The 15,789-nt window shown below is 38.9% G+C and overlaps 1 protein-coding gene and 1 non-coding gene across 2 annotated transcripts in view; one reads left to right on the forward strand and one right to left on the reverse strand.

The window, feature by feature from the left end:
• The window catches only part of LOC144635400 (scavenger receptor cysteine-rich type 1 protein M130-like), a 327,613-nt gene extending 312,180 nt beyond the window's left edge, over window positions 1-15,433 (forward strand). Inside the window, exons 13-18 of the mRNA XM_078494512.1 lie at window positions 1,997-2,629; window positions 8,187-8,590; window positions 9,906-10,020; window positions 10,633-10,746; window positions 12,772-13,140; window positions 14,505-15,433. Of these exons, the coding sequence (XP_078350638.1) occupies window positions 1,997-2,629; window positions 8,187-8,590; window positions 9,906-10,020; window positions 10,633-10,746; window positions 12,772-13,140; window positions 14,505-15,145 (2,276 nt within the window). The 3' untranslated portion in view covers window positions 15,146-15,433. The remainder of the gene's footprint in view (window positions 1-1,996; window positions 2,630-8,186; window positions 8,591-9,905; window positions 10,021-10,632; window positions 10,747-12,771; window positions 13,141-14,504) is intronic.
• On the reverse strand, window positions 5,429-5,501 carry Trnal-uag (transfer RNA leucine (anticodon UAG)). The gene has a single exon. It is a non-coding gene; the product is annotated as a tRNA-Leu (tRNA).
• Window positions 15,434-15,789: the final 356 nt, after the last annotated feature.

Genomic DNA, 15,789 nt, shown 5'->3' on the forward strand with positions numbered 1-15,789 from the left:
AATCCCAAGAGAAATTGAAAACAATGCTTATGCAAAACTTTGGGGGGTAAACAAGATGTATTATGGGAATGGTGAAAACAGCGAATGCTGCATAGAGTAGAGAAGGGCTGTAACATTAAATTTTTGCCCGTTAAGCCCCGGCTAAACGATCAAACATTTTTGTCCAACATTATGTTGGAAGAGCATGTTTATCCGTTTAGCCGCCTCCCTCAACATTGCATTTAAATGGTTTCCCATGTTTGATCTAGATCAAACATTTTCATCCAACATTTTGCTTCACTCGCAAATGTTTGATCGTTTGATCGCCACCTCTCCAAACAAAGCAAGCTCAGGCGGGAAAAAGCAACCAATCAGAAACCGAATCTATGTGACGTCGCGCCATAATTTCAGTGGTAATACGCACAAAGCGCTATGTGGGCTCACTTTGGTAGATGTTTGAACAAACATTGTTTGTTCTTTTAGCCACTCCATGTTGTGTGTGACAAACACGATGTTGGACGAAAATGTTTGATCGTTTAGCCGAGGCTTTAAGGTGATTCTATTAAAAAAGAATTTGTCATCAAATATTTTTTTAAAAAAACTTTGCACAGTTTTTAATTACAACTAGTACATCAAAAAAATTAAATAAAAAGATGGGGTCACCATGCTTGTTTTTGTGCTCTAGAGCTCTAGTTTATAAGTAATTTGCTAGTTTGTAAAAGCAATATTTAAAAGCACAGTCTTGGTTGAGAGGTGCTCATTACATGCAGAATGTGGTTTGCTAGCAGTAGAATATGAGTATTTTCCTTTTCCTGTTACAGTGAAACGTCTAAAGTTTACAGAAAAAGGCAAAAGTAATTGAATAATAAGGCTTTTAAAGCAACTATGCACTTCCATTGAAACACGTTAAAACGGACCTTAATGACGATTCCATGAGAATATTTCAAAATCGAGAATTAAAAATTCTTAAAATTTAGATATATCATAGAGATTCGTTTTTCTTTAAATTTGTGTAATAAAAAGGGGGTCACTATGCTCGTTTACGATCGCGCAGGACCCTTGCTCATTAATAAATGCATTAGCCATTTTGCATTTGCATTAGGGTTGCTATCTTGTAAAGCTTTAATTCGCTACATTTTGAACATCGATTCCCCTATCAAGGATATTAAGGGATGATGGAATTACATCATGATCGTCCTTTTACTGAGAGATGACCGTTTACTCAGTGTGATGTTACAAGCTCTTAAACGTTTGACTGCAGATAATGCGATTTTGTGTCCAAGTTTTCAGCTAGGACAGCGCACCTAATTAAATGATTATATAACCTAGTGATAAATCGTAACCTCTTTTGTGTTCTGAAAAAAGCAAAATTTTCGAGGTTAATGGCTTCTAAAAGAGTAAAAGTGTGAAATTCAAACTTTGGAACGTGCTATCTTCTTTTTGAGAAAGACGTTTTAAAATTCGCCCTATAGTACACCAAGTTACTTTATGTTCCTCCCGAATCAACTCCTAAAATTCTGTATCGGCGGAGAAAACTTGGACTCAAAATTGCAGGTTTTGGAGCTTCCGAAGACCTTTCTTTTACAACAACATGTTCAATATTCAAAGCTGTAAATCTAATATGATAATTCGCTTTGTTCCAGCGCACGGGACACAGAGCTGAGAACAATAACATGTAATTACTTGTACAAAGAACTCAAAGAAAAAGATTCTCATGAATACTTCGTTTGTTGTCGGCTTCAGTCGTCGCAGTTCGTGCATACTCTTTAAATAAATACATGCATAATGATTGCAAGGTTCCTACGCGACCTTAAAAGAAAACGACCATTTATTTCCCTGTCGAGTTTTTCCTGAAGGAAACCCCGTAATATTCTGCGTGCACGAGCGCTCGTGCGCGCGCTAAATGACGCAAATTATGCGCATCAATCACCTTAATGAGTTGTTATACTGTTTTTATACGCTTCGCACTCTGACCTACCATGTTCTTAATTGTTTTGTTGCTGTGCTGGGTTGTTAGCCCTTACAGAAGCTACCATCCGTCTCATGGAAAGTGGCACGCCACTCACTGGAAGGGTGGAGATATTTCACAATAGCCAGTGGGGCACAGTTTGCGGCGATGGTTGGGATATAAACGACGCAAACGTGGTATGCAGGCAGCTTGGATTTCCACAGGCTACCCAAGCTTTCACAAGCGCTTCCCACGGTCAGGGTTCTGGGCCTATTTGGATGGATGACGTAGCATGCTCAGGAGGAGAGTCATTTCTTCATGAATGCAGCCACAGAGGATGGGGAATCAACGACTGCACTCACAGCCGAGACGCCAGTGTACAGTGTTCTTATGGATCACCTCCAGCAGTTCGTTTGGTTAACGGAGGAGCTAGCCATGGCCGTGTGGAGGTTTATCACAACGGGAAGTGGGGCACAGTTTGTGATGATAATTGGAATTTCAATAATGCTGGAGTGGTATGCCGTGAGCTCGGCTTCTCCGGTGCCCTGTCTGCTCCTTGCTGTGCAGCATACGGTGAGGGTGCTGATCCTATCTGGTTGGATAATGTCAATTGTGGAGGGGACGAGGCCTCGTTGGATGATTGTCCTCATGCAGAATGGGGAAAACACAACTGTAAACATCATGAAGATGCAAGCGTTGTGTGTTACACTTAGGAAAGTAACTGGGTCGGGTAGCAGCACACGAAAGATCTTATATGAATGACTCGCTACCCTTCACAAGAGCAACAGACGAATCTACAGGAGCTATACCTCTACTCTCCAAAACAATAGCAACTGCTACACTAGAGAACCGGCAGAAATTCAAGCCTACGAGAGCTTCTACACCAATGAATAACTAGGCCCCAGTAACGAACTGAACTGTAATTTGCACGACCACGAGAGGAGAGTGGGACTAGCTCACGTGATCTTGTCGCGTGAGCTCATATGCAGTGTCACGTGAACTCATATGTAGGTAACCTCTTGTTTGGTGTAGTTTTCATTATACCAACCCGCCTTACTGTACTGTAGAATTACGAGGCAAGTACTTAAACCCAAAACAACGAAACGAAACCACCGAAACGAAAGCACCGAAACCGCCGAAACAACCGAAACGAGCGAAACGAAAAAACATCACCGAAACATGCAAAACTTCAACATTTCCGCCACTAACCGTTCTATACACTAGGTTTGGCCTACTATGCACTCCTGTTATCCTACTACACACTTCGTTTAGCCTACTATTTACTTCGGTTAGCCTACAATGTACTCCGGTTAGCCTGTTTACGGTTAGCTCTCAATAATAGTAATGAGTTTTGCTTGTTTCGGTGATTTCGTTTCGTTTCGCTCGTTTCGGCCCCTTCGGTTGTTTCGTCGGTTTCGTTTAGGTCGTTTCGGTAGTTTCGCTCGTTTCGGTAGTTTCGCTCGTTTCGGTCGTTTCGTTTCGTTGTTTCGTGTTTTACTACATGTCGTATTACGAAGCGTCATTATGTAAACTACTGAGCCATCAGTAACCTATGTCGCCCTCATTAAATTATATTTATAGCTGTAGTTTGATTTCTCTGCCTTTAGATGTTCAATGATGTTTTTCATGGGTTACGTTTCCTACTACTAATTTCAGAACAGTTTAGACAAAAAACCCGCAAAATCCCCACGACGTAGCTCCTTTAGATAAATTATTGTTATTACTTGCCCACCTTACTGTACTCTTCCTGCCAGTTAAGCTTTACCGTTCAGAGTAATAGCACAAAATTCCAAATTGTCTCTGAGATTTGGGGAATAAAACAAAAGATATAACATCGAGGTTGCGGATGAATTAATGATTTATTTTGTTTTGATCCCACAAGCCTTGAAGCTAAGTCAGTTAAATTAGTTAATTGTTTAGATTTTTAGAAGTTGTCTTAGTACCATGTAATGTGCATGTTTAATTTAAAAAAACGTTTAAGTTGATAGTTCCAAATAATTATCAAGCAACTTTTTAACAACAAATCCAAATGTTCAACTTTAAGAGCCTATAAGGTCGTATATTGGAAAAGCGAGGAAAACAGAAGTTTCTTCGAAAATTTTAATAGCGCAAACTGATTTTACTTACTGCAAAAAAACGAAAATGAGAAACGTAAGGCCAGAAAGAGACTGGTCTTCACTTATAGGGGTTATTATATTATTATCAGTAAAGTGATATTCAAGAATTAGCTAGAAAATTGCTAAAGAAGTAATACTTAAGGTATAATTATACGTTAGTGGTATTCAAAACTTGTTAAAGAAATTTTACTTATAACTTTACTTTAAAACTAAAATTAGTACACCTGATTGAAACACATTTTAGAACTCAAGCACGCTGTAAAAGGTACGGGAAAGATGAAAGATGGTATAAAAAATTGAAAAACAATAATTCTTGAAATATATGATTGGCAGTTAAAGCTCTATCGCAATTGTAATGAATTGAATGTATAGTGTATGGTATTGTATTTTATCTTAAGTTAAGAAAAATACTGGGTATAGTACCAAGTACCGTAAAAGATCTATTAATCCCTTTTGAGGGGATAGAGGATAGAACGTATTAGAGAGGCGGGTGGGGCGGGGGCTTATACTGACTAGACTTATAAAGAGAAGGGAGCTTATTGGCGAGACAGATTTCAAAAGAGACGGAGGAAGGGAATTAATAGGGCTTTTAAGGTAATTATTTGACACTAAAAGAGTTTTTCAGTATTGTAATGAGCCTCACTGGATAGCTCATAGAACAGTTTTTAATTAAGTGTCGTTTACCAAAAGCAAAGTAATTACTCTGGCCAATCATAAAGGACACGGACAACCCAGTGAACCAATCAAAACTTGAAGCAAGTACATGTACCCGGCACGAAGCGCGGGAAAACGTGCACGAGCGAGACACGATTTGTTTTGATTTTAGTTCTGATTGGCTGCGAAAGTGGCACGAGATTTTTAAACCAATCACTGAGCGTAGTAATGCAAAACCAAAGCAAACGCAAATTACTTTCGACACTCAAGTGAAAACCGCTCTATCTCATATGAATTCAATGCGATCATTGCATTTGATGAGTTGTAAATAAGTTTTACCCAAAGAGTTATAAACAGTATAAACAGCTCTAAAACCATAACGTGACACAAAGAAAATGTTTGGTTTCTATAAAACGGAATAATAAGGGTAGAGACTCACAGTTAATTGTTTGCCAAATATTTATGCCTAAATATACAAATGACACTGATTTATATAAACGTGTAATTTTGATGAATTCATCTCTACAATTTTGGTTTGATAATTATGCTCAACTGGGTATTGTGATAATCAAGAGGGTTAATTTTGCTCAGTTATATATACATGTAAGATAAAGTTGTAAAGGTGCTATGTAATTAGACAAAAAGACATGATGTTAGAATTGTTGAGTTTATTAAATTAAATATAGCATGATAATTTTGCATTAACTGAAAAACTCGGAAAAAAATTCCGAGTTCCAGATGGGATTTGAACCCACGACCCTCCGTGTTCTAGGACGGATGCTCTACCACTGAGCTACTGGGACTCTGCGGCGGGCAAGGGTGAAATGTGGGTATTGACTAGAACCGCATCACGCAGTCACATAGTCAAATCAGTACAAGTACACATACATATTAAATTCATGCATATTCTATTAAATTAAAAGCAAAGAAAATCGTATGTCAAATTTTTTTTGTGAAAGTGATCTGTAAAACTTTGTAATATTATAAAAGTAGGAAAACCATCAAAACAAAATAAGTTGTCTTACCAAAATGCGGTCAGCATTGCAACGACTGTATGAAAAAAGTAAGGAGAGAGCAATGTGGACTAAATCTCCTGACTTTCCTTTCAATGACGTCTTTCTATGAAATTCCCAGAAAGACTGGGCATGTACTAAACCCCGAAACGAAACGAATAGCCTGAATGGCACTCCGCGGCCAGTTAGCCTGAATAAATCTCACATTAGCCTGTTCATGGTTAGCTCTCAATATGTATGGGAATGGGTCTCGCTTGTTTCGGTGATTTTGTTTCGTTTTGTTTCGTTTCATTTCGGTGGTTTCGTTTCGGGTTTAAGTACATGCCGAAAAACTTGTATCGTTAAAATTCGATAATTGGTCCCTCGCAAATGAACCTCACAAACATAGGCCACCCAGATTTCATACGCCAACAATTTCTTCCGACAAAAACGAGTGTCTAGATTTTACTTTTATTACGGAGTTCCCAGCGGCCCGAAGAGCCGCAGAGCAGAGCCCCATACCCATAGAAAATTAACAGACCCATGCTTTTGGTTTTTCATGGTCATCATGGCTAGCGGTATGGTTCGCGGGCGCATGCGACTAGCGACGTCGCCACAACATGGCGGCCATACTCCAGAAATAGGATTAAGGTCATTGTTAACGCCAGCTTATATGTTTGATATTGGGCATCGATGTCATGGTCAATTGACAGCTGTCAAAACAAGGTATCCGCTGACCATTATCACATGACTATATCGCGGACACACATACAGAACTCATCGAGGTCGAATGTTTTTTGTTAAGTTTACCGCTGACCAGGAAACGGTTTATATAGGATCGCGGGCTCAAGTGCTATATATTTTTTTCTGTTATCGGTCAGTAAATTCGGATTTTCGAAAAGCGCGAAGTGAATAACCGGGGAGCTCCGCTTTTAGGCTTGGCTAAATCTATTTAATAAGAGTAGATTTAACTTCTTCCAGTTGCAGGCCTTCTTCCTACCCCCAGAATTCATAAATAAGCCCACCAAAAAGCTGTTTGGTCAAAACAGCTGGCTAAGTATCTGAGATTTTTAGCATCTTCTTAAATCAGATTCGACTTCTAAATCAAACACTTGCTAAGTGTTTTTCACAGTTTTTATCATTTTACTTTGTATCTTTAAGCTACAAAAAACGCATTTTTTACTTTATATGCTCTTTAGCTAATAATTTATGCTGACGGAGAAATTTTGTGAGCTGGGTTTCGATTCTTTGAGTTTCAAATTTTGAACCCTAAAAAACCTGAATGACGACGGAGAAAATGAGAAGTCACAAACAGACAAAAACAGTATTGGATAATAGCATAAACTTCATCACTCTATACGTATATGCGTTTGTGTATTATACATAATTAATGAGTGCACCCTAAAAACCTGCGAATTTAAGCACATTGAAAGCAAATAATTAGGAGTAGAAAAATGCAAGTTGTGTTAGAGAGTGCTGCGGAAAAAAATTAAGAAAAAAACTAGTTTGACAAGGAAAGCAAGTAAGACAGGAAGGATGCTTTTGAAAACCAATACCGTTAATTAGCACTCACAAGCAAACAGAGCTGTAATTAATAGAAAATGTTAATATATAAAAAGGCAGGTTCTGTATGCTTAGTGCCGCATTCACAAGCCATAGGAAATAATAAAAAAATAGCTGTCATTTACAAGGAGACTCAGATTTCTTTTCATCCAGTAGACTTCGTGTCTGTTTGTCGACGTATCTAGACAGTTAATAACCATATTTGTGATCATTCTTTTTGTTTTTATATGCATGTTTTGTTTTTTATTTACTTTTTTGCTGGTCATTTTTGTGTAGCAGATGTTTTCTGAGCTTTAACTTTCTTCATTCGATCGCTTAATTACCTTATTATAGAAAATTAACGATACATGTTATTAACGCGAATTTCAAAGATTCGCATTAATTTTATTGATGTAAACACGTTTGCTATAAGCATTTAACAGAACATTTCTTAAATTCGCGTTAATTTTATTACGCGTAAATTTTGTTCGCGTTGTTTATAATGCTTCGTTATATTCCTATAATAAGGTTGTTTTATTACCGCGAACACCTTACTTCCGCCCCGCCCCTCAAAGCTGCCCGAAAATCTCTATCCCAGTTTTTTTTTTTTTTTTCGTTTTTTTCTCGCTTCATTCTTTATTTGCTGTAAGAATTATTACGAACAGCGGAATTGCTCGTAGTTCTTTAAGATGTATATTTCAGTGACCTCTTTTTCTCAAGTTATCATTTTTTAAATTCCTTTTGCTCAAATAACCTACAACATCCATTAGTGAGGTGACAAATGATCCGTTTTAGACGAAAACACAGTGCCTGGCTACCTGTCCGATTTCTAGCGGGTGGTTTGTCCTTAAAAGGAAAAGGTGGGTGCGAAGTTGGCAGTTGTTATAATGATCACTTAAAGATCTATCCAAGCCCCACTTTGAGAACATCATTTCGACTCTAATGCGGCATCAGACAGATTGCTAAAAGAAAGGTTTACAAAAATGCAACAATTTGTTTTCTTTTTTACGATCTTTCTGTTACCTCCTCTAAAAGCAGACCAAAGCCAACGTCAGCTTGACGGCAGCCGTGGTTTAAAGCGAGGCGTCCATGTACAGGGAAATCGAGTATCGTACGGAAATTTTGCAGTTGACAAGTTTAATCGTCTTCAAGTATCAGTTGGGTCATCTACTCTTGTGAGCAATTACAAAGAATGCGCTCTAAGCTGTGTTAACAATCCGCCATGTTCTTCGTTTAACGTCGCCTCGTCTCCTCGCTCAGATGGAAAATACCGATGTGAGTTGTTAAACGAAGACAAGTACTCTGCAAACCCAGGCCAGCTTGTCAGCTCAAAGGAATACCACCATTACAGCATCAAGGTATTTTAACTGTGTGTAATTTGATTAGCACTAACTTGTAAGTTTAACTTGTTAAAGAAAACTATCATCAAAAGTCATTTAATCACCTATTTAAACTTGTTAGTAACTAGGAAGAGGGGGTGAAAGGGGGTACGCAAATCCGTGCTATTTTTTGGGCCAAATCCGTAAATCCGCCACTATTTTCATTCAAATCCGAATCCGCATTTCTTTAAAATTTTGCGTAGTATAGTTTCGCTGCTACTGACGTAGATGCTGTTTTTTATGACATTTTTTTAAGTAGTTTCGTTTCATTGTCTGTTTTTGCAACAATTTCGCTAACATACCGACCAAGACGGACCAAAGTGATTCGAACTTCGTTTAGCACTGCCACGACCTGACCTGAGCTTCCTGACATAAAGATAGAGTCCGGAATCCGGACCAAAAATCTCAGCTAATCCGCGATGCACCATATTTTCGAAGTCCGCGAATCCATTTTGACTGGTTTTAAGCTTTTTTGGTTTCGTGCATAGATGTAAAGCCTGCTTAGCAATACTGAAACAAAACAAGACCAGCTATGCAAAATTAATTTGTTTATAGATAAAACTGCTGAAGAGCCCAACCGAGGAAGTTTAAAAGCTGTACAATAGCTGCATCACCCACTAGCTCTATGCAAAACAAAATTAATTTTTTATAGTAATGCGGAAGACCTTGAAAGAGGAAATTTGAAAACTGTTAACACATCACGCACTAGCCCTATGCAAAACAAAATTATTTCTTTTTTGTAGATACTACTGCGGACGATCTCAAAAGAGGAAGTTTGAAAGCCAGTGTTAACATCACGTGTGCATAAGATACATCAAGTTCTAGCTAAGCTTTATCCAAAACACTTTAATATCTAAACTGCCATGTCAGTTTAACCGACTTTGGAATAGACGGCTTTTTCCCGACTTTGTTGTACGTATACACAAGCGATGACAAATATCTAATAACTGAATTCTCTAAGATAGAGAAATCTTTTCTGATACTCTATCAACACTAAACCTTGGTGTGAATGTGGTATATGTTGTCTGAAAACCTGCTCGGTTGCCATGGTAACTTGCTAAATGCGAGCTCGTCAGCCGCAATTATTGGGATGTAATAGTGAAATAAAGCAGAAATAGATTTTTTCGGGTTTTTGTAGATTAGATGGCAACTAGCAATAGCATAATTATTTCCAGCAAAACATATACACATCTTTCAAGAGAGATTAATCATATTTGACCATTTGTAGTCTTGAATAAGTTTTGTCTTTTCTTTTATACGAATGTTTTAAAACTCACAGAACCTTTCTTTACAGACACCATGCTCAAGTTTTCCGTGTCAAAATGGTGCAAAGTGCGTTCCGAATTACGGTGAAAATGAATACTACTGTGATTGTGTTCCCGGTTACACGGGGAGATACTGCGAAACAGGTGAGTCTAACTGCGCTTCAAAAAAAACACGAAAAATAAAAGAGCCGGAATAAAAAGAACGTTTACTTATTTTTTCGAAAGGAATCTAGTATACGAACCTCCAGCGAAACAAACACCTCGCAATGTTTTTGGCGCAATATTAAATACATATTGAATTATTTTATGACACCAAAATTTTTTTGAACTTATAAATATTTTTACACATCCGCGAATGTGCCAGTGATCCATGTTTGAACGGAGCGACGTGTGTTGACCAGGATATGCTAGAGTTCACATATGATTTATAGGATGACTAGCTTTTTCATATGTTTGCTAATTTTATCCCCACAGACCGCTTTCGATGTGCAACTGGAAAATGTTATTTCAAACAAATCCCCAGAGAAGCAAGAGAGAGAATAACCTCGTTGAAACAATATCATGAGGATGAAAGCGGTTTAAAGAAATTTTGAGTAAACTAGGCTTACAGTTTTAGCCCATTACTAGCCTGCGAATACAGCCGCCTCTCATTCGCTCCCGCTACTGGCGGCTGTATTGGCAGGCTTCCCTTTGACTTAAAAATATATTTTGCCTCAGTAATAACACTTTAGTTTCGACTTGTCTTTAACTTTGCAGAGATCAACGAATGTTCCAGTAATCCGTGTTTAAACGGAGCGACGTGTGTTGACCAGGTTAACGGATATGTTTGTAACTGTCAGCTGGGATACGCTGGAGTTCACTGTGAAACTGGTAAGTACTCTATCCATTTTAAAAAGTATTATTTCATGATAACTAATGGTAAAAGGACTAAATGGAGTCCATTTCGGTCTGTTATTATACGAATGAGTAACAAAGTTTGACTGCCGCTAAGCCGGAATTGGATTTGTTTATCACGGGTATAATTAATAAAGAGACTCTCTTTGTGTAGTTCAATTGTGTGACAATTCTATTATCAATTAATAGAAACCATAGCAAAATTCGAGGAAATAACAAGGCAACGTGAAGCTAGTTTTGTAATGGCTCTTTAACTCGATGACAAAATTTACAGGGAAAACCCGTTTCTGAAAGGTTTTAGAAGTCAGAAGGAGCAAGATAAATAGCGCGCGCATGTGCATCACGCGAACTTTGTTGTTGGACACCTTGTGGCTTTTACTTCAGTTTTGAGGGAGTAAACGAGCCCAACTTTGGTTTCTTTTGTGAAATGTTCAATATAGGTTGATTATTTGTTTTATTTAATAATTTATTACTGTTATAAGAAATATTACATAGGTTCCATTTAACCACTGATTTTTCATTTTTTATTTAATGAAGATATGGAAGCGCAAAAAACCTCAAAATGCGCCTAGATTCAGAAATGAAAAATTGGCTCCCATTGAACATTCATGCAAAATAAAAATTTGTAAAGTCTGGTTTTCACTAGCGACGCAAGCACTAGCGTAAGCATAACAGCTCTTATACCATAGTGAAAACGGCTTCGACACAAGCATAAGCACAAGCGCAAGCACAAGCACAAGGATAATTTTTTTTTCCTTTTCTTGTGCTTGCGCTTGTGCTAGCGTTCGTGTGAAAACGAAACATCGCATTTGTACAAGACAATTGTTTACGTCTGGCGTGTCTAGCCAATTAAAGCACTCGTTCCAGCATTTGAACTCAGAAGTAGAGGCCGCGGTTGATTTTAATAAACGTTTTCCGAGGTTGTTCGGAGACGTGGAGATGAATTCTTTCTTTAAAAATTGCTATAACCCCAAATGCTTCGTGTTCCTCTTTTTTTGTTGTCGCTTTCGCTTCCTTTTTCACAAGAGTAGAAGATACAACAACACCTGACGCCTGAGAGTTTCTGCCGCAATATTTGCCGATAGAACGGAGTCGAGAACGGAGCCTTCTATAACGTAAACATAGTTTTCTTATGCTAATGTGCTTACTCCAATAGGCTTTTGTCGACGTTCGTTTTCACTTAGCACAATCTACTTATGCGTACGTTTGTGCTTGCCCTTGTGCTTGTGTCGCTAGTGAAAACCAGGCTTAAAACCAATTTTTCGCAAAATAAGAAAATGCAATATTTTTCCTATTTAAAAATATTTCAAAATCTGCCTTTGAACGTTTTTAAAAACTATGGCTGTAGACGTGATTCACCCCTATAATGTATTTGTAAAAGTTTCATCATGGGTTGTAGGGAAGATTTTTTGAGGAATTTTGGGTCTCAAACATGTATTGAAAACCTTGGACCAGAATCAAATTTTGCATGCCCTTCCTTTTATTTGATCGCGCGCTCATGTGACGCAATGCGCGCGTGCGATGAAGCAAGACAAAACTTATCTGCTGAAATTCGTTTTTGTTTTCTTTTAGAGTAGCTATAGCGCATTATTTATCCACTCAAACAATATTATTGTCAAGCAGAAAATCGTAGCACGGGCTCTTGAGGCTTGTAAAAACTGTAGTAAGCCACTTTTTGGCTATAGTTATAGCTAATATTCACCGGGTGCAACATAACAGACGCTGTAGGTCCCAAACATCGTGCTTTGTTTGTTGTTGTGTTGTTGTTGTTGTTGTTGTTGTTGTTTTAACGGGTTTTGGTGAGAAAAAAGAAACTTTCGAATTTTCATAACCCTTGCCACACATCCTCCTTTACAATCGTTTAGTGTCAGTTGTTGAATTTTACCCTACAAATTCCAATCAACACTTTTTTTTTGATAATTTGACTGAGGCGTCTGAGTTTTGAGCTTGACAAATTCAGGCCCAAAATTTATAACAGTGTTAATTTAATGTACTTCACAGCACTACCGGCTGCGAGCACCAGTGCAAATCTGTTGCTTGAACAAACAAACACAAGCGGAATCATATTTTCAAATTACATCAGCAACTACGGTGGCTCTGGCAATGACTACGTTTATGACAATAATATGACCTGCCAGTGGACTTTTACTTCAAATACAACGTTGGAACTAACCTTCTTTACATTCAGCACTCAACTTGATACAGATTACTTGTATGTGTATGATGGTGATTCCTCAGCATCTCCTCTGATTGGCAACTTTAGTGGTACGTCTTTGCCTATGCCCATTACAAGCTCATCAAACAAACTTCATGTCAGGTTCACAACTGATAGTTCAGGAACAGCACGTGGATTTAGAGCAAGTTACCGAGGTAGGATACGCCTCCGAGTCGATAGAAATATCCAACGACATCGGATATTTTAAAAACTGATTGAACAATTTATATTAAACAAATTGATTCAAATATTACTTTTGACTTGATTACATCACATGACCAGAGTCGGCCAGTCGCTTAGGTGTACGATATACAGGGGAATTTTTAATTAGGTATAATAGTGTTTTTCGTCAAAATTGCGCCTGTTATTTAATTTTGGTAGTTTGCACAATTTTAAGAGAACATTTGGGGTATACTAAGTACATGTTTTTCAGATATATTGGTATACCACTTACCCCCACCCCTGGCCGACAAGAGATCGCGACTGTTACAATTTTTTTTACCTTTTCGCTCCTGCAATTTCATTGAGTCGAACCTCTCATAAGCAGAACCCTTTGATCCCTTTGAACAAATTAAACAGCTGCATATTGGTGTCTTCCCTCAAGGAGGGGCCTAAAGGGGTAAAGTGGGATCTGTGATTTGCGCAAATTTGCACTGGGAAAATGGGATTTGAGTCCACGGGACTGGAAATCACAAACACAAATATGGCACTGGGAATGAGAATTGGGCAAAACAAAGTCTGAGAAAAGCGTTTATACTTTCCCCACTTTATGACCCTGTCTTAGGGTAAAGAACGTAAAATAGAGTAGAGAAGACCTGTTACATTAAATTCTTAATGATTGTCTTCCTCTTAATGTGGGAGGTTCTCCAAACCAGAAGCTCCAATGTGCCCGTTAAGGTGATTCGATTGAAAAAAATTATAACCATTAAAAAAAAACTGTGCACAGTTGTTAAAAACGAGGGGGTTACCATGCTTGTTTCTGCGCCCTAGGACTATAGTTTATTAGTACTTTGCTAGTTTGTAAAAGCAATATTAAAAAACCTAGCCTTGGTTGAGAGACGCTCATTACATGCAGAATATAGTTTGCTAGCAGTAGAATATGAGTATTTTCCTTTTCCTGTTACAGTGAAAAGCCTGACTTTTGCCGAAAAAGGCAAAAGTAAAGGAATGATAGGGCTATTGAAGCAACTATACGCTTCAATTGAAACACGTTTAAACAGATCTTAATGACGATTCCATAAGAATATTTCAAAATGGAGAAATCAAAAATTCTTAAAATAAGATATATCACAGAGAGTGATTTATTTCCCTGCCGAGCTTTTTCTGAAGGAAACCCCGTAATATTCTGTGTGCACCCGCGCTCGTGCGCGCGCTAAATGAGGCAAAAAAAATTATGTGCATCAAGGATGCGCAATGTAAATTACCGGAATCACCTAACGAGTTGTTCTACTGTTTTTACACGCTTCGCGCTCTAACCTACAATATTCATTGTTGTTTTGTTGTTGTACTGGGTTGTTAGCCCTTACAGAAGCTACCATCCGTCTCATGGATAGCGGCACGCCACTAACTGGAAGGGTGGAGATATTTCACAACGGCCAGTGGGGCACAGTTTGCGGCGATGGTTGGGATATAAATGACGCAAACGTGGTATGCGGGCAGCTTGGATTTCCACAGGCTACCCAAGCTTTCAGGGGTGCTTCTCACGGTCAGGGTTCTGGGCCTATTTGGACGGATGACGTAGCATGCTCAGGAGGAGAGTCATTTCTTCATGAATGCAGCCACAGTGGATGGGGAATCAGCGACTGCACTCACAGCCAAGATGCCAGTGTACAGTGTTCTTATGGTTTATCTTTAGTTCGCTTGGTAAATGGAGGAGCTAGCCATGGCCGTGTGGAGGTTTACCACCACGGGAAGTGGGGCACAGTTTGTGATGATATTTGGAATTTCAATAATGCTGGAGTGGTATGCCGTCAGCTCGGCTTTTCCGGTGCCCTGTCTGCTCCTTGCTGTGCAGCATATGGCGAGGGTGTTAATCCTATCTGGCTGGATGATGTCGATTGTGGAGGAGGGGAGGCCTCGTTGCTTAATTGTACTCACGCAGAATGGGGAAAACACAACTGTGGACATCGTGAAGATGCAAGCGTTGTGTGCTACACTTAGGTAAGTAACTGGGTCGGGTAGCAGGACACAAAAGATTTTACATGAATGGCTCGCTACCCTTACCAAGGGCAACAGACCAATCGGTAGGAACAATACCCCTAGCCCCCAACAATACCCCTAGCAACTGCTACGCTAGAGGACCGGTAGGAATTCAAGCCTACGAAACTACAAGAGCTTCTACACTAATGAATAACTAGGCCCCAGTAACCAACTGAACTGTAATTTGCGCGACCACGAGAGGAGAGTTGGACTAGCTCATGTGCACTTTTCACGTGAGCTCATATGTAGCTATAGTTCAACTCTTGTTTGGTGTATTTTCATTATACCAACCCACCTTACTGTAGTATTACGGTATTACGGTATTACTGTATTAGGGCCATTCCATTTTATATCCCCCCCCCCCCCCACCCACCGTTGACGAGATAAGTCAAAATTTACCGCCTTAGAAAAAAGATCAAAGTGCCGACATGATCCCCCCCCCCCCCCACAAAAACCCGATTTTTTTTAACCTTATAAGAATAAAGACCACTTTTTGCTCATTTTTTACTTACCCCATCAGAAAGAATCAAAGGCGCCGACATATTTTAGACCTCTTTAGAAAAAGTCGTCAACGTGGCCATGGGTGGGGGTGGGGAGTGTGAATT

The sequence above is a fragment of the Oculina patagonica genome, chromosome 13 (genome assembly GCF_052425735.1).
Source record: "Oculina patagonica isolate OP01 chromosome 13, crgOcupat, whole genome shotgun sequence".
NCBI classification, from domain to species: Eukaryota; Metazoa; Cnidaria; class Anthozoa; order Scleractinia; family Oculinidae; genus Oculina; species Oculina patagonica.